The following is a 21,443-nucleotide window of genomic DNA, read 5'->3' on the forward strand; positions in this document are numbered from 1 at the left end:
GAGCTCCTGGGCCCAGAGGGCCTGAGCTGGGGGAAGTGGGAGAGAGGATTAGAGGAAGTCTGAGAAAGGATAAGCCCATTAGCAGTTTCAGGCCTGGTACAGACAATGTGTCCCTTCCAGCAGATGGCCTGGAAAAGCCAAAGGGCAGTTATATTTTCAGGCAGAAAAGGAAATGTCGCAGGTGTCCATCTAGATTTTGTCCTGTCCTGCAGCCTCCTTCCCAAACCCAGAGTCCTCAGTTGACCTATTCCCCTCATCGAGGGAGCTCAGGAACCAGGCCTGACTAGAAAAATCCTCAGGTGAGTATTGAGTAAAAGAGCATAGAAACAAAGACCAACTTCTCCCCCACTTCCCCCACAATTCCTGAAGACTAAGAAAAGTAATAAGTTGTCCGGAAGCTGGGTGGAGGAATAGCCAATCTTCCCCCGCTGGCCTCTACAGGGTCCCAGCTCCAAGCCAGCAGTGGGGGCTTAGGGGTTGAGAGGTCAGACTTTCATTCCTGACAATCCTGGGGGTTTGGGAAGAACAAGATGGGAAGTTCCTGCAGCAATTTCAGGGCTGGGAGATAGGGTGTGAGGGAGCGAGGAAGAGGCCTGATCGGCCAGCAGGGGAGACTGGGGCTGGGAGGGATCCTGACTAGCCAGGAAGAAGCCAGTCTGAAGCCAACGTTCAGGTGCTGAAAGAGGTGGGAGATGGGGCAGTGACAGCTTCCACTCACAGGATCTCCAGGCTGGTGGTGCCTTTCAGATCTGGGAACTCTCGGATGTCAGTTGCACTGTTCAGGGACCTGGAAAGAGATGGGAATGCACTCAAATGAGCTTCCTGATTTCCCGCCTCGGGTCATGCCTGGGGTAGGAACCCCAGTCCCTTCCCCAAAACCACAAACCCCTCACCCTCCGTCAACCCCCATGGGCCAGCTGAATTTGAGCAACAGAAGTCAAGGCTGGGTAGATCCTGCCAGTCATTGTCCAGGATACACGGGGCCTATGTAACCTGGGGGCTTGGGAGAAACTGGAGGAAAAAGAGAGGGTGGGCGGATAAAAAATGAGAACGTTAACCTTAAACGAAGAACAAACAAATGATCCCCCAAATGACATGGCTATTAGCTCCTCTGGTTTCACAAGAAACAGCTCCAGCACTTTTCAAAACAGGACTCTACCTCTGGAACCAGTAGAAGGGATTTCCTGGGGCTGATCCCATGTCAACAAACTGGGGGCTAACTGGGGATACTGGGAACAATGGGAATCCAGTTGAGAGATGGGGCCTCCCTGGTGCTTGATTACTTACAAGGGCAGACCTGGGCTCTGGGCCAGAGGTAGGTTTAGGAGCCTGGGCTGGGCTCAAAGGGAGTTTAAGACATTTGAAAGGAAAGAGATTTCAAAGGAACAGGGGCGCTCCCTTCCCGCCGGGCATCTTTGGCTGACCTGGAATAGAGAAGCTACAGCTGGCGAGAGGAAGCCTTGCTCCGGGAACCCCAGAGGACTCAACCCAAGCCCCGGAGGACCAAATCCTGCCCAGGCAATCCAAACCAAAGCATTCCCTCTCCAGCCAGTCAAGCCCACTCACCACCCTCCAAACTCCGGGCCACTGCCTGAGCCATTTCCTGGCATGCCACCAAACTGGATTCCTCCATCGCTTCAAAAATCCTCCAGGAAGACTTCCTACAGTAAACCCACCTATCACAGTCCCTCTGCTCCCCTCAGCTCCCCTCCTAATATTTCTGGATCTTTCTTCCTGTTATATGCCATTTAAATTCTTAATGCTTTTACGTTTTACATCTCAGTCACTTGCACTTTAAGTCTACTCCCATGAGTCTGACTGAAGTGCCAAATCTGGAAGAGTTGGGGGAGGATGAGGGAGTGATGAGGGGCAGTAGGTGAGTTGGTCATTGGGTTACAGCTTTTGGGGTGGCCTGCCTCTCTCCCTACCCCAGAAAGGAGACCGATAGAGGCTGGAAGCTGTCTCCCTGTCTCAACCTCAGTGGACAATTGGTGTCTTGGACCTTGCCCACCCCTAGCCTCAAGACAGGCTGCTTCCCAGCCCCAAATAGCTTCCATATCAGTCTCCCAAATCTTGTGAGTTTGCACCTACATTTTCCTCTACCCACCCGGTGAATGTGCTTGTGTGTCTACAGGTTTACCTCTTGGCTGCATGTGTGTGTTTGTGTGTCCACCTCCCTGGTCCTGTATTAATTTATTCATTCAATTGTATTTATTGAGCGCTTACTGTGTGCAGAGCACTGTACTAAGCGCTTGGGAAGTATAAGTTGGCAACATATAGAGACGGTCCCTACCCAACAATGGGCTCACAGTCTAGAAGGGGGAGACAGACAACAAAACATGTGGGCAGTTGTCAAGTCATCAGAATAAATAGAAATAAAGCTAGATGCACATCATTAACAAAATAAATAGAATAGTAAATATGTATAAGTAAAATAGAGTAATAAATCTGTACAAACATTTTTCCATGTCCACCGCCTTCCTGCCCCTGTGCCCACATTTCTCTCTGTGAACATGTGTGTGTTTATGTGTGTGTGTATGTCTACTTCCCTGCCTTATGTCTAGGCCTCTGACTTTTCCCAGGGCTCCCTTTCTCGGGAGTCCCCTTGGTTGAAATGAAAAGTTGTCACCACTGAGTCCGACAATGTTTTTTCACATCTCCCCAGTTAGACTGAGTTCTTCAAGAGCAGTAGCTGAGTCTTATTCCTCTTTCCCAGTACATTCAGAATAGACTGGTCATTTGATTGGTTCCATGACGGTTAAGACTGGCAGATCATCATCACCATCAACCGTATTTATTGAGCGCTTACTGTGTGCAGAGCACTGTTCTAAGAGCTTGGGAAGTACAAATTGGCAACAGATGTCAATCATAGGGGAGGCAGCACCATGTTGGGTCATAGTGACTCACGACTCGGGATTGGTAGAATTGATAGGATGTCCAGACAAATTCGTAAACCAACCAAACACCTCTTACGCAAATCATACCCCTGTCATGGACTGATCTGACTGACAATCCTTTAGCTTTTTGTGACTCTGCCAAGGGAAGAGAGGGGCTCTACTGGGGAAAACAGAGCCTCAATGGGACAGTGAGAAAAACGAGAGACAAGAAGGAGATGAGCCAACTTGGCCCCACCTTTCCAAAACCCAAGAGTCCAACTTACAGCGTGTGAAGCTTGGGCAGATCCTGGAAGGCCGACTGCCCCACAAACTGGATTGGATTGTCATAGAAGTGGCTGCAAGAGAACAAATCCTCTCAATTCATTCCCTCTGCCCCCGACCAAACATCTTTTCTGATGGACTGGATTGATCTTCCCTGGCACTCACCAGTACCAAGGAGAAACCAGAGGGTGAAGGGGACTGGGGTGGAAAGGGGGAGACCCACCCAGGGGCTGAGAACTTCCCTGGGGGGAATCTCTGGAAACCCGGATATTTGGGCAAGGAGTTTCCCCCATGTCCCCATCCCTCAAACCCCTTTCCCCAGGGGAGTTTCCAGTTCTTACATGGTCTGCAGTAATGGGTTCCCCACAAATGCCTTCTCAGGGATAGCTCTGATGTTGTTGTTATGGAAACCCCTATGAGAGGACAAACACGGAGACACTGAACAACTTCACCTCAGAAAGATTTCCCACAAGAGGAAAACAGAAATGAAGAGGTAGGGAAAGAAGAGGGTAAGGGCAAGAGAGGTGAAGAGTGAGGAGAGAGAAAGCATGGAGAAAGTGAAAGATGAGCAAAGAAGGGAAGAAGAGATAAAGATGCTGATCTTGTTATTCAAAGCAAAACAGAAAAAGATCTCAGGTAAAAAGTACAATCCTAAAAAACAGCTATATGCAAATAAATGCACATTTCTCTCTCACTTGTTCAAATATTCCTCCATGGAGAAAGGTGAATCCAACCTCAAGCTTAAGGTAACGGTAGGATAAACTTGATCATGATGATATCAACAATACCTTGGATAGTCACAGTGCTTTTATTTTTCCAAGATCACTTGTACATTAATGACCTCATTTTGCCCTCACAACATCCTTGTGAGGCAGCTATTATTTAACTGAGGTTAGGGGACTCACCTGCAATCACACATTTGATCAGTGCCTAAGTTGGGGACTAGACCCCAGGCCCCCTGATTCCCAGACCTATGCTCTTTCCAATAGACCACATCCCTTTCAATACACTTGTCCAGTTTGATCCCAGAAGTCTTTGCATGGTGCTCTTAGCAAATAACGTATATGGAGGCCCATAGGGTTGGACGCTCCCTGTCCGGAAGGTCAGCAATTTCTAGGATGCTAGGGAAGCTAGATGAGCTTCCTAGAGGTGGACTTCGGAGATTGGTGAGATCTTGTGTGGCGTCCTTGGGGGTGGGGTCCAAGGACAGAGCGGAGATGGAAGGAGCTGTTCAGCCAGCAGCCATTGGTTAACAATTTCTTCCCTCTGGGGATGGGTGAGGCATCACATGGGCAACTGGATCAAAGCTCGGATAACCTCTGGGGTAGTCCAGGGTCTCATGGCAAACCCCAGGCTCTTTCCCCGTCCCCACAAGTACAGTTCATGGTGCTGGAAGCCCATTAAGGGCCAAGATGATTTCTTGTGAGAGGAGATACTAAAGGCTCAAAGTGATGCCCGACTGTCCTTGGCTTTCCCCTTCTCCTCCAATTCTTCTCCCCCCATGCTGGAGAAGGGAGAACCAGGCACAGACATGGCCCCAGCACAGGTGAGGCCAGCCTCTCCACATCCTAGCTCTGGTGTGTGGTCCCCCATGATGGAAAGAAAGAATCAAATCCAGGTTCGGGAGGCCAGAGGCCTTTCTCCGGATGACACACAAATGTGGAAAGTTGCACTAATGATGTCTGCAAGCATTTACTCTCGCATTAGAGAACCAGAGGGGAGTTTTACAAGAAGCGTGGGGTTGATGGGGCGAGGTATACCCAGGAGCTCCCCCTGCATCCGGCCCAACACCTCCCGGAAGACTGGCCTTTGTCAGAATTAAGGGGACAGATCCGTGAAAAGTTTAAAGAGAGACTCTTACAATTCCTGGAGTCTGCTGAGCGTCCTAATGGCCACGGGAAACTCCAGAAGCTCATTATAATTCAGGTCTCTGGAAGGCAAGAGCAAGGCAGTCATTAGAGGGGAAGCTTAACAGAGCATGTCAGGTCCCAGAGAGATGGAAACTTGGCCATTAGGGTCGGGAGGAATGGGGTTTCCGACTTTGTGGATCCGGTCACCGGGGGCTGGAAAGAAAAATATAAAAAAGTCTATACACCTCTGAATCCCCAGGTTACATTTCTGCCTGAGGTATATCTCCCTCACCCTGCTGGGGAGATGGCCAGGAGTTAGGCTGCTTCAGAGCTCTGGAAAAAATCTTCACCTACAATATGTTTACTGGATGAGTTACCTTAAATTCATTTTTTTATAATCAAACTCATCTTCCTTCCTAAATCTTCTCTTCCTAACGTTGCCTATCTCTATCAACAACATTACTGTCCTCCCTGGTCCAGCAGCTCACAATCATGGTGTCTTGAACTCCTCTCTGTCTTTCACATTCCACACTTAGCCTCTCTCCAAATCCTGCCACCTTTTTTCCCTACAGTACTTCATGACTCTCCTTCTTTCTCTTCACCCCGACTGTCAGCTCCTTGGCTCAAGTTTTTTTCACTTCCTGGTTGGATTTCTGTAGAGGTGTCCTTCAGAGTAATAGTATTTACTGAGTGTCTGTTGGGTGCAAAGCACTGGACTAAGCACTGGATAAAATACAAGTTTGAGTATTAGACATTGCCTGTGTCCCTGCTACCTCCCCAAGGGGCTCACGGTCTGAGAATAGGGAGAGTTAGGGGACTATATATATATACATATATATATTTATTTATTTATGGCATTTATTAAGCACTTACTATGTGCAAAGCACTGTTCTAAGCGTTGGGGAGGTTACAAGGTGATCAAGTTGTCCCCCTGTGGTCACGGTCACGGTCTTAATCCCCATCAGTAGCATTTATTGAGCACCTATTGTGGGCAAAACTCTGTACTAAGCATTGGGAGAGAACAATATGGTAAAGAGATATGATCCCTGCCTTCAAAGAGCTTTCATTCTGGCAGAAACAGACTCTAAAATAATTTACAGATAAGAGGAAGAAGGTAAAGGGGATCTGTTCATGTGCTTAATACTAAAAATAATGATGGCATTTATTAAGCACTTACTATGTGCAAAGCACTGTTCTAAGCACTGTGAAGGTTACAAGGTGATCAGGTTGTCCCACGTGGGACTCACAGTCTTAATCCCCATTTTACAGATGAGGTAACTGAGGCACAGAGAAGTGAAGTGACTTGCCCAAAGTCACACAGCTGACAAGTGGTGGAGCCGGGATTTGAACCCATGACCTCTGACTCCAAAGCCCGTGCTCTTTCCACTGAGCCACGCTGCTTGGGTAATAGGGTATGGTTTTCTGGGTCTTCTCCCCTCTTCAGTTTAAATTACCTACAGTTGTAGGTATCTATCATCTTTCTAAAATCAGGTTGCCACATTTCTCCATGCCTCAGAACCCTTAATGGCTACCCATTTCTTCTCACATGAAACAGAAATTCCTAGCCACTAGCTGCAATCCATTAATGACCTGTACTGAGTGGGAAGAGCACTGTTCTAAGCTCATAGGAGAGTACACAATAGTAAGACACAAGTTCTCTTCCTTTAAAGAGTTTACAGTCTTATGGGGGAAACAGGCAAAACTGATTTACAGTTAGAGAAAGCTAGAGGAGGTACATGGAGCATGAATGAAGCACTCATTCATTCAATTGTATTTATTGAGAGCTTACTGTGTGCCTAGCACTGTACTAAGCACTTGGCCTGTACAATTCAGCAACAAATAGAGACAATTCCTACTCAGCGACGAGTTCCCAGGGTAAAAGGGGGAAGAAAGACATCAAAAAAAGTAAGCAGCCAAACACATTGAGATAAAACAGTGGAATAAGCAATCAGTCAATGCTATATATTGAACACATACTATGTACAAAGCACTGTGCTAAGCGCTTGGGAAAGTACAATATAAGAGAGTTGGCAGACCTGTTCCTTGCCCACAAGAAGCTTACTGTCTAGAGAGGCAGCGTGGTCTAGTGGAAAAAGCATGGGCCCGGGAGTGAGAGGACCTGGGTTCTAATCCCAGCTCTGCCACATGTCGGCTGTGTGACCCTGTGACATAGCCTCAGCATCGGTTAACTTCTCTGTGCCTTAGTTATCTCACCTGAAAAATGCTGATTAAGACTGTAAGCCCCATGTGGGGACTGTGTCCAACCTGAGTACCTTGTATCTCCCCCAGTGCTTAGAACAATAGTTGGCACAAAATAATAATAATAATAATAATAATAATAATAATAATAATAATAATAACGGCATTTGTTAAGCGCTTACTATGTGCCAAGCACTGTTCTAAGCGATGGGGGAGATACAATAATAGTAATAATAGCATTTATTAAATGCTTACTATGTGCCAAGCACTGTTCTAAGCACTGGGGGAGATACAATAATAATGGTAATAATGATGTCATTTATTAAATGTTCACTATGTGCAAAGCACTGTTCTAAGTGCTGGGGAGATTACAAGGTGATCAGGTTGTCCCACGGGGGGCTCACAGTCTTAATCCCCACTTTACAGTTGAGGTAACTGAGGCCCAGAGAAGTTAAGTGACTTGCCCAAAGTCACACAGCTGACAGTTGGCGGAGCCAGGATTTGAACCCATGACCTCTGACTCCAAAGCCCGTGCTCTTTCCACTGAGCCACGCTGCTTCTGTAACATGTAATAAGATGTAACATGTAATGTATGCTTCTGTAACATAGTAAGCACAGAACAAATACCATAATTATTATTGTTCTCTGCGCCTCAGGTACCCCATATATAAACTGGGAATTAAAGCTGTGAGCCCCATATGGGTCATGGACTGTGTCCAACCTGATGTTCTTATATCTACCCCAGTGTTGAGTATAGTGCCCGGCACATAGTAAGTGCTTAAAAAATACTATAAAAAATAATTGAATGTTCAGATAAATATATTCATGAAATATGTATGTATTTGAGTGTTGAGGACAGGATTCAATCAATCAATCAGTGGTATTTATCAAGCACTTACTATGAGCAGAGCACTGTACTAAGTGCTTGGGAGAGTAAAATACAATAGAGTTAGGAGAGTTTCCCTGCCCACAATGAGTTTACAATTTAGAAGAAGCACAAGACCTGCTGTGTGCCCATGAGCAACTTTATTTCCCCACCTTGAAACACATAAGTTTTAAGGTTGAGTTAAGTCTGATACGACTGGTTTAAAATGAATTATTGGGGAAGGCTTCCCGGAGGAGATGGTCTTTTTGCGCAGCTTTAAAGATGGGGTGAGCTGCAATCTGGCAGATTTGGGGATGGAGGAGGTTCTAGGCTGGAGAACAACATGAGGTAAGGCAGAGTCGGAGGGCTTTAAGACAGTCAGCCATCGTCTCCTTATCACTCTCTCTTTTCAATCCACTCAAGTTCACGTTCTTTGGTCATTCCAAACAAATGGTCTTACTCTAACTTGCTTCCAACAGCTTCATCTCCAACCCACTGCTATTACTTTTCTGCTATTAAAATACCCTCTCCTGTAGCACCGTCACACCACAATTCTCTCTGCTTTCAAAACCCACCTAAAAGTCACTTCCCTAATAGGCATTCCTTGACTAATTCTCCATCTACCTGATTGTACCACCCCATTCGTAGTACTACTATTACTACGAACCGTATTAATAATAATAATCACTGTGTACTTGTTAAGTGCTTGCTTTCGGCCGAGCACCGTACTAAGCCCTGGGGTAGATGGAATTCAAGCAGTGTGGGCTAGTGTAAAGAGCTTGGGCTGGGAGTCAGAGGGCCTGGGTTCAAATCCCTTCTCTCCTTCTATATCCCCCCCTGCACACTCTGCTCCTCTGGTGCTAACCTTCTCCGTGTACCTCGATCTTGCCAATCCCGCTGTGGACCCCTGGCCCTCTTCCTACCTCTGGCCTGGAGCACCCTCCCCGCTCAAATCCGCCAATCACCCTTCCCCCCGTCAAAGCCGTACTGAAGGCTCACCTCTTTCGAGAGGCAGTGTGGCTCAGTGGAAAGAGCCCAGGCTTTGGAGTCAGAGGTCATGGGTTCGAATCCCAGCTCTGCCATTTGTCAGCTGTGTGACTTTGGGCAAGTCACTTCACTTCTCTGGGCCTCAGTTACCTCATCAGTAAAATGGGGATTAAGACTGTGAGCTCCCCATGGGACAACCTGATCACCTTGTAACCTTGCCAGCACTTAAAACAGTGCTCTGCACATAGTAAGCACTTAATAAATGCCATTAAAAAAAAGGGGCCTTCCCAGACTAAGTCCCCCTTTTCCTCAGCTCTCTCTTCCTTCCGCATCACCTCGACTCTCTCCTTTTACTCTTCCCCCTCCTCCCTGCCTCACGGCACTTATGTATATTGATGCCTGTTTACTTATTTTGATGTCTGCCTTCTCCCTTCTAGACTGTAAACCTGCTGTGGGCAGGGATTGTCTCTATTGCTGAATTGTACTTTTTAAGCACTTAGTACAGTACTCTGCACACAGTAAGTGCTCAATAAATATGATTGTATGAATGAATGAATGAATGAAATCCTGGCTCTGCCACTTGTCTGCTCTGTGACCTTGGGCAAGTCACTTAATTTCTCTGTGCCTCAGTTACCTCAACTGTAAAATGGGGATTAAGACTGGGAGCCTCACGTGGGACACAGGCTGTACCCAAACTGATTAGCTTGTATCCACCCTAGTGCTTAGTACAGTGCCCAGCACATAGTAAGTGCTTAACAAATGCCATTAAAAAAATCAGATAATAATAATAATAATGGCATTTATTAAGCACCTACTATGTGCAAAGCACTGTTCTAAGTGCTGCGGAGGTTACAAGGTGATCAGGTTGTCCCACGTGGGGCTCACAGACTTAATCCCCATTTTACAGATGAGGTAACTGAGGCACAGAGAAGTTAAGTGACTTGCCCAAAGTCACACAGCTGACAAGTGGCAGAGCCGGGATTTGAACCCATGACCTCTGACTCCAAAGCCCGGGCTCTTTCCGCTGAGCCACGCTGCAGATCAGACACAGTCTCTGTCCTACCCGGGGCTTGCAGTCAGAGTGGGAGGGAAAACAAGCTTAGAATCCCCATTTTACAAGTGAAAAAATTGAAACACAGAGAGGTCACTAAAGTGTTTATCCTAGTTCTAGAAACATATATCTAGCCATCTATCTATAAACAGATCTTCTGGTTATTAACTGCCAAATTTTTTATTATTTCAATATTTTCTCTTACTCCTTTACATATTATAATTGAACTATTTACGTCCTCTTTTCTCACCCATTGTACCCCAAGTTCCTTAAGACTGGGATCCTTTCCTTCACTTCTTCAGTGTGTTTACTCCTTCAGAAGCTAGTAGGACCTGATTATCTTGTATTTAACCAGCACTTAGTACACTTCTTGGCACATAAATTGCTTAATACCACTAATTATTATTATGATTATCAGTGCAATCAATTAATACCATTATTGAGGGCTTTCTGGAGGCAGGGCACTGTATTAAGCACTGGGGAGAGTATGACAGATTTTGAAGATATGATCCAAGTTCTCCAGGAATTTACAGCCTAGCCAGGGAGACAGACCCAAAATAATTTAGAAAAGAAATATGAGTGCTTAGACAAGTGCTGAAATATAAGTAGGGTAGAATTCTGCAAACAGTAAGTGTTTAAATACTGGAGACGATAATGGGAAAAAGTATTGCCCAGTGGAAAGTACAGAGGCCTGGGTTCTAATTCTAACCCCTCCACTTGCCTGCTGTGTGACCTTGGGCAAATCACTTCACTCCTCTGGGCAACAGTTTCCTCATCTGTAAAATGGGGATTCAACACCTGTTAATAATAATTGCAGTTTTTATTAGGTGCTATGTGCCAAACATTGTACTGTTATATGCTGGGGCAGAATCAAGATAATCAGTTCCCACATGGGGTTCACAGTCTAAGTAGGAGGGAGAACAGCTATTGAATTCCCATTTTCCAGGTGAAGTAACTGAGGCAAAGAGAAGTTTGGTGACTTACCCAAAGTCATATAGCAGGCAAATAGAGCTGGAATTAGATGCCAGGTCCTCTGAATCCTAGGCCTACACTCTTTCCATTTAGCCACACTGCTTCCCTGTTCTCCCTCCTACTTCTATGAGTTCCATATGGGACCGGAGTTGTGTCTGACCTGGTTATCTTCTACCTACCCCGGCGCTGGGTAGAGTGAAAAAACAAAGTGCTTGGCATGCAGTAAGTGTTCAACGATTACCACAGTCATTATTGATCTTTGTGAAGCTAGAACCAAGCCTGAGATTCCAGAAGACTGTGGTGTCAGGTGGTTTTTTGCTTTTTTTGGTGTTCTCTTCAGTATCTCCTGCCATTTGCTGCATGCATAGTGGCAAAGAGGATCTGAGCAGAAGGAACTTGCCTTTGGTTTGTTTGGTGTTTAAGCGCACAGAAATCTTCCCAGCCTGAACTCCTTTGTTGCCGACATCCCCTGCACCTAGATCCTATTTCTCTGTATCCCCTTCCCCACCACACTGTCCACCTCCCAGTCCCTGCATCATTTTTCTACCAGAAAAAAAAAAATGAAACAAAAACCACTCTTGATTAGACTCTGTTTAGCCGTTCCTGGTACCAACCTGTGGGCTGCCCATGTGGCTCCTGCCCAGGGAGGCAGAATAGGACCTCAGCTCTGGAAATGATTCAGGAAGGGAAAAACTGGGAGCTCAGCTGTGGAAACCATCTTGGGAAGCCCTCAGGATCCCAATGAATAGCATTCCCCCTGCCCAGGTCAACCTATTAAAGGCATCCACACCCAAACTTTCCAACGGAGAAGGTTCTCAATGAGAGGGCGTGGGGACCACGTGGGGGCTCTTTAATGAGAGGCTAACTTAGCAGGTTTTGTGGGTAAATACCATGTTAACGCCAGCATAATGACAGGCTCCTTCAGATTAGTGGGTTATTATGCTTAATAGACCCCGCCGGTAATTACCACATAACCTGCACAGTGGTTAGGAGAACCGAGACAATAGTCTGCCAGCAATGGGCTGGGTAATTGGCGTTTAACTCTCCTGTCACTAATTACCCTATTACCCTCACATTCCCCTACTATTCTCTGGTAATTACTGCATAACCCCCTTTCTCGGGCAGCACACTTTTTTACACAAGTTATTGGACCTGATTTCAACCTTGAAGGCTAACCTTCTGTAATGCGGACAGGGGCTCTTTGGAGCGGGAAATGGGTTGTTAGGCAGCTGTTCTCCATCACCACCCAGGACAACATGAGAGGAATTAGATTTCAGAAGTAGTAATGTTACTTATGAGTACCTACTGAAGGCAATACACTGGACTAAGCACCTCTCTGCCAACAGGGCACTTACATTCTAACGGAATGCAAGATCTAGTTGAAGTAGTAGCATTTATTGAAAATTCACTTGAGTAGCACACTCTATGAGGCACTTTGTCCCCTGTCCACGAGGAGCATACACTCTGAGAGGGGAGAGAAACATACAGATACTTAGAACTATAGCAAGCTTTGCGCCTCCAATGCCAACCTATTCACTGTACCTCAATTCCTTGCCTATATCCTTCCTGGAATGCCTGGAATGCCCTCCCCTTTATATACAATAGTTCACCACTCTCCACATCTTCAAAGCCCTATTAAAATCACAACTCTTCCAAAAGGCCTTCTCTAAATCCTCATTTCCCCCTACTCCCTCATCCTTCTGCGTCACCTGTACCTTTTAGCACTTGATATTTACCTCAGTCCCATAACATTCTAGGCTGTGAACTCACTGTAAGCAGAGTATTTGTCTTATATTGTGCTCTCCCAAGTGCTTAGTATGGTGCTCTGCACACAGTAAGCACTCAATAAATATGATTGACTGACTGATTTATTTACATGTAAGTAATTGATTTTTATGTCTGTTTTCTCCTCCAGGCTGAAAGCTCCTATGGACAAGGATCATGTCTACCAGCATGGCAGAGTGGATAGAGAACGGGCCTGGGAATCAGAAGGTCATAGGTTCTAATCCCAGCCCCTCCAGGTGTCTGCTGTGTAACCTTGGGCAAGTCACTTCATTTCTCTGTGCCTCAGTTACCTCATCTGTAAAATGGGGAGTGAGACTGTGAGCCCCATGTGGGACTGGGACTGTGTCCCTCTCGATTTGCTTGTAACCACCCCAGCGCTTGGTATAGTGGCTGGCACACAGCAAGCGCTTAACGAATACCATAATTGTGATTATTATTATTACTAACTACGTACACTCCCAAGCACTTAGTAAAGTGCTTTGCCTTGCCAAAAAATGTTCACTAAATACCACTGACTGATTGAAATACATAAGGGGTGCTAAGGCAGGGTAAGTTCATAACTTGTACTTCCCAAGCTCTTGGTACAGTGCTCTGCACACAGTAAGCAGTCAATAAATACGATTGAATGAATGAATAAGTGCTGGATTTGGCAGAGGGGGTTATATGGCTCAGGGTGCTGGGAAATTAATGAGGGAAAGCCTGTTGGTGGAGATGGGATTTTAGGAGAGATTTGAATGTGGAGAGACCTGTGGTCTGTCTGATGTGGGGATGGAGAGAGTTCCAAGCTGGAGAAAAACCTTCAGCAAGGAGATGAGGGTGGAGAGTCGAGAGCTTAGGCATCAGGAAGGACATCCCAAACTGAAGGAATGGTTATTTAGCACTGTTCTCATCTCTGTTGTTACCAGTCCCTTGTTTTTTGTTTTTCTTTCAGTAGTATTTGTTAAGCACTTACTATGTGCCAGGCACTATACTAAGAGTGCTGGGGTAGAAACAAACTAATCAGATTGGACACGGTCTCCACCCCACATGGGGCTCACAGACTCAATCCCCATTTTACAGAGGAGGTAACTGAGGCCCAGAGCAGTTAAGTGACTTGCCCAAAGTCATACAGCAGACAAATGGCAAGGCTGGGATTAGAACCCAGGCCCTTCTGACTCCCCGGACCATGCTCTATTCATTCATTCAACCGTATTTATTGAGCATTTATTGTGTGCAGAGCACTGTACTAAGTACTTGGGAAGTACAAGTTGGCAACACATAGAGATGGTCCCTATCCAACAATGGGCTCACAGTCTAGAATGAGACAGACAACTAAACAAAATATGTGGACAGGTGTCAAGTCGTCAGAACAAACAGAATTAAAGCTAAATGCACATCATTAACAAAATAGAATAGTAAATATGTACGAGTAAAATAGAGTAATAAATCTGTACAAACATATATAAAGGTGCTGTGGGGAGGGGAAGGAGGAAAGGAAAAAGGGGGCTCAGTCTGGGAAGGCCTCTTGGAGGAGGTGAGCTCTCAGTCAACTCTATCAACAGGCCACAATTCTTGTCTTCTGCAGTAAATTTGCCAATATTCTTCATCTGCATGTAGATTTCTATTGCGGGGAGGGGCAGGAAGGGCACCTATTTCTAGAGTTCTCGCCTCTATTTTCCCCATCCCCCCCTCTCCAGTCCCAGTGCTTGGTGGTGCCTCCCGAGCCCCAGTTGAAGCGAGAGCTGTGGGAAGAGCCCTTTTGGGGACGAATTGAGTTCCCCAGTGCTCCCTTCCCTCCCCAAACAGACACTTGATGACAGAGTCGGTTTAATGGTCTTGACTGTCTTGGGGAAAACTCTGACACACAGACAGGTTCGGCAGCCAAGAGAATGCCACACCCTGCCCCTTTCTCCAGCAGCCTGCTCCCTCTATTCAAGAACAAAAGGAGACATTTACAATGCTTTTAACTCCAACTGGAAAACGCATTCACGGCTTTATAAGTCTATTATCTTTAACAACCTAGATCAATCCCAGGCCGATGAAGACTTAATTGTTCTCATGCTCCCAAGAGCTGGAGCCGGGCAGGTCCGAAGCTGAGCCACGGTGTCCTGATCCAAGGAAGAACCCATCAACCCTCTGTCCACAGCTGAATCTCAAGCCACGAGTAAACCTGGCTGATCCTCCGCCTTGTCTCCACCACTATTTCTGAGTAAATAATTTAGGATTGACTTGGAGAAGAACCAGATGTCAAAGTCATTGGAGAATCCAGGAGCAGAGAATAATAATTGTAGTGGAACGCGTTAAGCGGATTCTACGTGTCAAGTACTGGACTAAGCGCTGGTATATTAGCAGCGTGGCTTAGTGGAAAGAGCCCGGGCTTGGGAGTCAGAGGTTGTGGGTTCTAAACCCAGCTCCACCACTAGTCAGCTGTGCGACTTTGGGCAAGCCACTTAACTTCTCTGTGCCTCAGTTACCTCATCTGTAAAATGGGGATTAAGACTGTGAGACCCACATGGGGCAACCTGATTACCTTGTACCTTCCCAGTGCTTAGAACAGAGCTCGGCACATAGTAAGTGATTAACAAATGCCATTATTATTATTATACAAGAAAATCAGGTCCCATAGTCAAGTAAGAGGGAGAAAAGGCATTGACTCCTTATTTTGCAGATAAGGCACAGAGAAGTTAAGTGACTTGTTTAAGGTCACACAACAGGTAAGTAAGTGATGGAGTCAGGATTAGCACTCAGGTCTTCTGATTCCCAATGCATTGCTCTTTCTACTAGACTACTCTGCAGTTGCCCCCCCCCCCCCCCGCCCCAGGATAAGATACAAGCCCAGATTATTGTTTTCTAACACCTGTTCTCCAAACCCCTTTATCCCCTAACTGCACCCCCTCAACCACAAACACACATCCCCAAACCATGCAAATTACTCAGAACACCTGGTCTAAGGCAGGCAACCGGGTTTTCCCGAACTGGATTTTTCACGTGAAAATCTCACTGTGGTTGTGGTTCTGTAAAGGACAGAGTCGATACTTAGCTAGTTGCATAAGCCAGTGGTACATGGGTCATTGAGATGCATAGCTAGTCCAGATAGATTTTGAGCTCTGGAGGGAAGGGATGAACCTACCTACTCTACTGAACTTTCCCAAGCATTTAGTGCACACTTTAAGTGTTCAGCAAATATAACTGATTGATTGATTGGGGCTTGAACTCAACCAACTGTATTTATTGAGTGCTTACTGTAGGAAGAGCACTATGCTAAGTGCTTGGGAGATTAAAATACAACAGAGTTGATAGACATGATCTCTGCCCTTGAGTTTACAATATAGTGAGAAAGAGATGTTCAAATGAATTATAGGTAGGGGAATAAACAGTGTAAGAATATATTCATATGTGCTGTGGGGCTGGGAGTGGGTTGAGTATCAGAGTAATTATGGGGTGCAGACCCAAATGCATAGGTGATGAAGAAGGGAAAGAGGATGGAATGAGGAAGTGAGAGGTCAGTCAGGGAAATCTTCTTGGAGAAGACTTAATATTAGTGGAGTTTTAAAGATGGGGAGAGTTGTGGCTTAACAGACATGAAGGAGGAGGGAGTTCCAGATAGGAGGGAGAATGTGAGCCAGGGGTCATGGGTGAGAGAGATAAAACTGAGGTACAGTGAGTACATTGGTGTTAGAGAAGCTAAGTGTGCAGGCTGGGTTGTAGACAGAAGACCTGCGTTCTGGTAATGGGTCTATCATTTACATAATAACGATGATGTTTGTTAAGCGCTTTCTATGTGCAAAGCACTGTTCTAAGCGCTGGGCAGGTTCTAAGGTTGTTCCACGTGAGGCTCACAGTCTTCATCCCCATTTTACAGATGAGGTAACTGAGGCACAGAGAGTTAAATGACTTGCCCCAAGTCACACAGCTGACAATTGGCAGAGCTGGGATTTGAATCTATGACCTTCAACTCCGAAGCCCATGCTCTTTCCTTTGACACACGCTGCTTCTCTTAATAATAATGGTATTTGTTAAGCATTTACTATGTGCCAAGCACTGTTCTAAGTGCTGGGGTAGATACAAAGTAATATGTTTGTCCCACATGGGGCTCACAGTCTTCATCCCCATTTTAACAGATAAGATAACTGAGGCATAGAGAAGTGAAGTGACACCCAAATTCACACAGCAGAGAAGTGGTGGAGGCAGGATTAGAACCCACGACCTCTGACTCCCAAGCCCGGGCTCTTGCCACTAAGCCACGCTGCTGTGTGACTTTGGGCAGGCCACTTAACTTCTCTGTGCCTCAGTTTCCTCAGCTGGAAAATGAGGCTATGATACCAGTTCTCCCTCGTACTTAGACTATGAGCCCCATGGTAGGGGAGGGACTGTATCTGCCTTGATTAACTTGTGTCTACCCCAGTGCTTTGAACAGTGCTTGACACAACACGTAATGAATACCGTTAAAAAAAATCATTAATTTATCAGGAGTAGACCATGCAAGGGCAGAAAAAATATGCCTTCTGCTTTATTTTGACCTGGTCAAATACTTGTCAGAGTATGGTGTCCAGTTTTGCCCATCCAACTTTGAAAAAGGACTTAGAGAAATTAGAGAAGGGCCAGAGAAGTGCCATGGAGCTGAAGAGATGGCTAAGAGAAGCAGTGTTGCCTAGTGGACAGAGCATGGGACTGAAAGTCAGAAAGACCTTGGTTCTAATTCCAAGTCCCCCACTTGTCTATGTGACATTAGGCGAGTCAATTAACTTGTCTTGCCCCGGTTCTCTCATCTGTAAAATGGGGATTAAGACTGTGAGCCCCATGTGGGACAGGGACTGTGTCCTATCTGATTAACTCATAATTACCCCTGAGCTTAGAACAGTGCTTGGCACACCATAAGCACTTAACTAACGCCATTAAAAAAGAAAAGATGACCTAGTGACTAAGTCTATGAAGGGCTTTTATGTAGAGGAAGCTGACCAATTGTTCTCCACATCACTGAAGATTAAACAAAAGAAAATAAGTTTAAATTGAAGCAAGATGGAGTTTGGTTAGACACAAGGAAGAACATTGGAACGAGGCCCCCAAGGAAGCTGTAAACCTCCCTTCCTGAAGATGAATGGGAGCCACCTGTTCTAGGTGGGCTTATACCAGGGATTCCCAATAGAGGTGTGCTGGGGGAGAATGCTGGATGTAGGGTGTGATGGACATGATTAAAATATATGTTAGAGATCTTTATTCCCTCAGTTAGGATCCACTGTATATTGGGAGCAGGGTCATCAGGGAATTCAAGCATTTTCCTAGGGCCTGCAGTGAAGCCTCCACTCTTCCTGGGAAGAGGGACGAAGAGTAGGAGTTGCTGCCTGCTGAGTTTCTCCTCTGTGCTGCCCCTACCATGTCCCTTGATATCATCATCAATAATAATAATAATAATAATAATAATAATAATAGTAATAATAATAATACAGTGCCAGGCACTGTACTAAGCACTGGGGTGCATAGAAGCAAATCAGGTTAGACACAGTCCCTGTCCCATGTGAGGCTTACAATCTGAATCTCCATTTTACAGATGAGGTAACTGAGGCCTAGAGAAATGAAGTGAGTTGCCCAGGTCTCACAGCAGACAAGTGGTGGGGTCAGGATTAGAACCCATGACATTCTGACTCCCAAATCCTACTCAGAAGCCCTGCCCAGAAGCCCGCTGGGCCCTCCTCTGAGATAGTCCAACCCTGCTTTTGAGAAAAGATTTCTTTTGACACAGTGGGGTGAATTTTTAGTCAGATGTCATTCTTCACAAGAATCCCTTTTCACTTTATACTGCTTTTTTGGCCCTCAATTATTTTAATCTTTCCCTTAGGTCTTCGAAAACCACCCCCATAAGAAGAAGGGATGACTAGATGGGTGAAGAAGAAATGAGTATTTGATTAAAAGGAATGAAACGTCTCCAGCCTCATGGGTCTAAGTGACATAAATAAAAAGAGACAATCAGTTTCTCTATACTGACTTGACTTTCTCTGTAGTCAGGGATTTTTAGCATTGTTGTTTTCAGATTCAGTTCCATACTTCCAAATTTGTCTTGGAAAATGTATGGCAACAATCTGAAATGGACACTGCTCTTTTTAATTGAAGTAAATGTGCATCAATAGCAACAATACTTACGTCAAATCTGTCACACTGAAAGAAAATATTTGATTTAACAGAGCCTTCCTGATACATTGTGGGTGGGGGGTGGGGGGAAGGAGCCTTGAGGAGATAGGAATTCCCTGTCTTCGTCCCTCGGATTAGTCGATTCAAGCCCAGGTGGGAAGGATCCTTCTTTCCCATTGGCTAGAGGGGCTGCGAGAGCCCTCGGGGAGAGATTGTCTTCAAGCATCTGGGTATGCCCCATCTCTCTGCCATCTCCCACTCCACCCAGGGAGAGACTCCAACCTCAAATATTTGGTTCAATCAATCAATGTCGTATTTATTGAGCGCTTACTGTGTGCAGAGCACTGTACTAAGTGCTTGGGAAGTACAAGTTGGCAACATATAGAGACAGTCCCTACCCAACAGTGGGCTCACAGTCTAGAAGGGGGAGGCAGAGAACAAAACCAAACATATTAACAAAATAAAATAGAATAGATATGTACAAGTAAAATAAATAAATAAATAGAGTAATAAATACGTACAAACATATATACATATATACAGGTGCTGTGGGGAAGGGAAGGAGGTAAGACGGGGGGGATGGAGAGGGGGATGAGGGGGAGAGGAAGGAGGTTCAAACAAGCTGCTTCATTCTGGACCCGATGGCATTGGGAAGAACTGCCAGATGAAGAATTCCAGGCACCTATGCATTTAAGGCTGGGTTTATTCATGTCTCTCTATTGCTTTAATAGTGTTTAGGGAATGGGCGGTGGCCTTGACAAAGGATTTCCATGGGAATTGCCCTCATTTTTGCTATGCTGCACCACTTCCACCACCATTATCACCACACTCTATAGAGGGCCAAGAATTCCACCAGAGTGATTTCAAATTCACTTCTGAGCCACTGAGATGACCGCCGGATTAGTTTCTGTGTGGTGAAGAGTCATTCAGAAATGAGGTGCCCTAAAAAAAAGGGAATTCATTGGCTAGCTCTCATCTGGGTGTCCATCCGTGTGCCCTGCCTTTGTGTGCTCGTGTTGGAGTTTACCACAGCTGGTTTCCTCATCATAGCTAGCTCCTATTAACTGGGGGGAGCAGCAGCAAGGCACTAGGGCAGCTGGTGGCCTGGGCCTGGAGAGATCCGAGCCCTGAAGGCAACTGGAGCAAGTTGGGGGGAGAGGGAAGGGACAGGGACAGAAAGCGGGAGAGAGAGAGAGGGCTATTCTGGTTGAATGGAATAATAATAATAACAATAATGCTATTTGTTAAGCGCTTACTATGTGCCAAGCACTGCTAAGGATTGAAGGGAGTGTGAAGGATAGAGGAGAGGAGGAAAGATGGAGAAAGGAGAGGGAGAGAGAGGGAGAAAGAGATAATGAATCTTCCATTGTTCCATTGCAATTGCCCTGGCAACAAGAAGAGAGAAACCCTCTCTGAGCAAAAGCTTCATTCAGGACTTAGAACAGTGCTTGCCACATAGTAGCTGCTGAACAAATTCAATAAAATAAATATGGAAAGAGAGGCAGGAGGTGAAAAACAAGGCAGCTCCAGGCACTATAACAAGGGACAGCCTTTTTGTGAGTTGGATGAGGCCAGAGCTGAGGATTCCCCAATGACCTTTTCAGCCTCACACGCACTCCTAGGTGAACTTCACAGTGGTGTGTACTTCAGATATGAAGGGCAACTCTATATAGGCAGCCACCCTCCTGGGGAAATCAATCGATTATTGGTGCCAAGAGCTTGGAAAAGCACAATCTAACAGCTGGTAGATGCAAACCTTGCCCATAAGGCGCTTACAGTCTACGGGGGAAACCATCTCTATCTCTGGACTCTCTCTATAGGAGTCCCAATCGATCAATCCATCAATGGTATTTATTGAGTGCTTACTATTTGCAGAGAGCTGTACTAAGCATTTGGGAGAGTACAGTGGAATTAGCACACACAGTCCCTGCCCATAATGATTGTACAATCCATCACATAGGGCACTGTGGGAGTCTGGAGGGGCCTGGATAATTTCCGGCCCCCAGTTCCTTCCTGCCACCTCACTCCCAGGTTGGTTTCAGAAACAGCTGGCGGGGGTGTCTGGGTCTGAAGGAGAGTTTGGAGCTGACAGCCTGGCCTGGTCCTCCATAGCTGTGGGGAGAGGGAGCTGGCATAAGGAGCCGCAGGCTCACGGGCCACAGCCACCACCCGCTGGGTGCCAGCATGTGGGGGAAGGTGGATGGCACCACATGCAGCTGGAATGTTTTCCAGCGTGTCATGGTCACAGAGCTAAAGGTTTCCTGGATGGGAGGTTCAATTTTCTGCCTGTTAAGAGCTATTAGTGGTTCTGCCGGGGGAGCCAAAGTAAGGGAATTATATGGAACTATAAATTCCTCCATATGCCACAAAACCCCACAAATTTGCAGCTAATAAACCCACAAATGCAGAAAGAGTAGAAATTGGAGAGGGGACAGTTTTTCATTACTATGGTCCCATGGGGAAGTGCCATC

The 21,443-nt window shown here is 45.9% G+C and overlaps 1 protein-coding gene across 1 annotated transcript in view; it reads right to left on the bottom strand.

The window, feature by feature from the left end:
- Nucleotides 1-21,443, bottom strand: part of LGR6 (leucine rich repeat containing G protein-coupled receptor 6) — a 158,055-nt gene that overhangs the window by 30,810 nt on the left and 105,802 nt on the right. Inside the window, exons 7-10 of the mRNA XM_038749426.1 lie at nt 5,020-5,088; nt 3,500-3,571; nt 3,161-3,232; nt 719-787 (exon numbers count right to left, since the gene is read on the bottom strand). Of these exons, the coding sequence (XP_038605354.1) occupies nt 719-787; nt 3,161-3,232; nt 3,500-3,571; nt 5,020-5,088 (282 nt within the window). The remainder of the gene's footprint in view (nt 1-718; nt 788-3,160; nt 3,233-3,499; nt 3,572-5,019; nt 5,089-21,443) is intronic.

This window comes from Tachyglossus aculeatus, chromosome 7 (genome assembly GCF_015852505.1).
Source record: "Tachyglossus aculeatus isolate mTacAcu1 chromosome 7, mTacAcu1.pri, whole genome shotgun sequence".
NCBI lineage: Eukaryota > Metazoa > Chordata > Mammalia > Monotremata > Tachyglossidae > Tachyglossus > Tachyglossus aculeatus.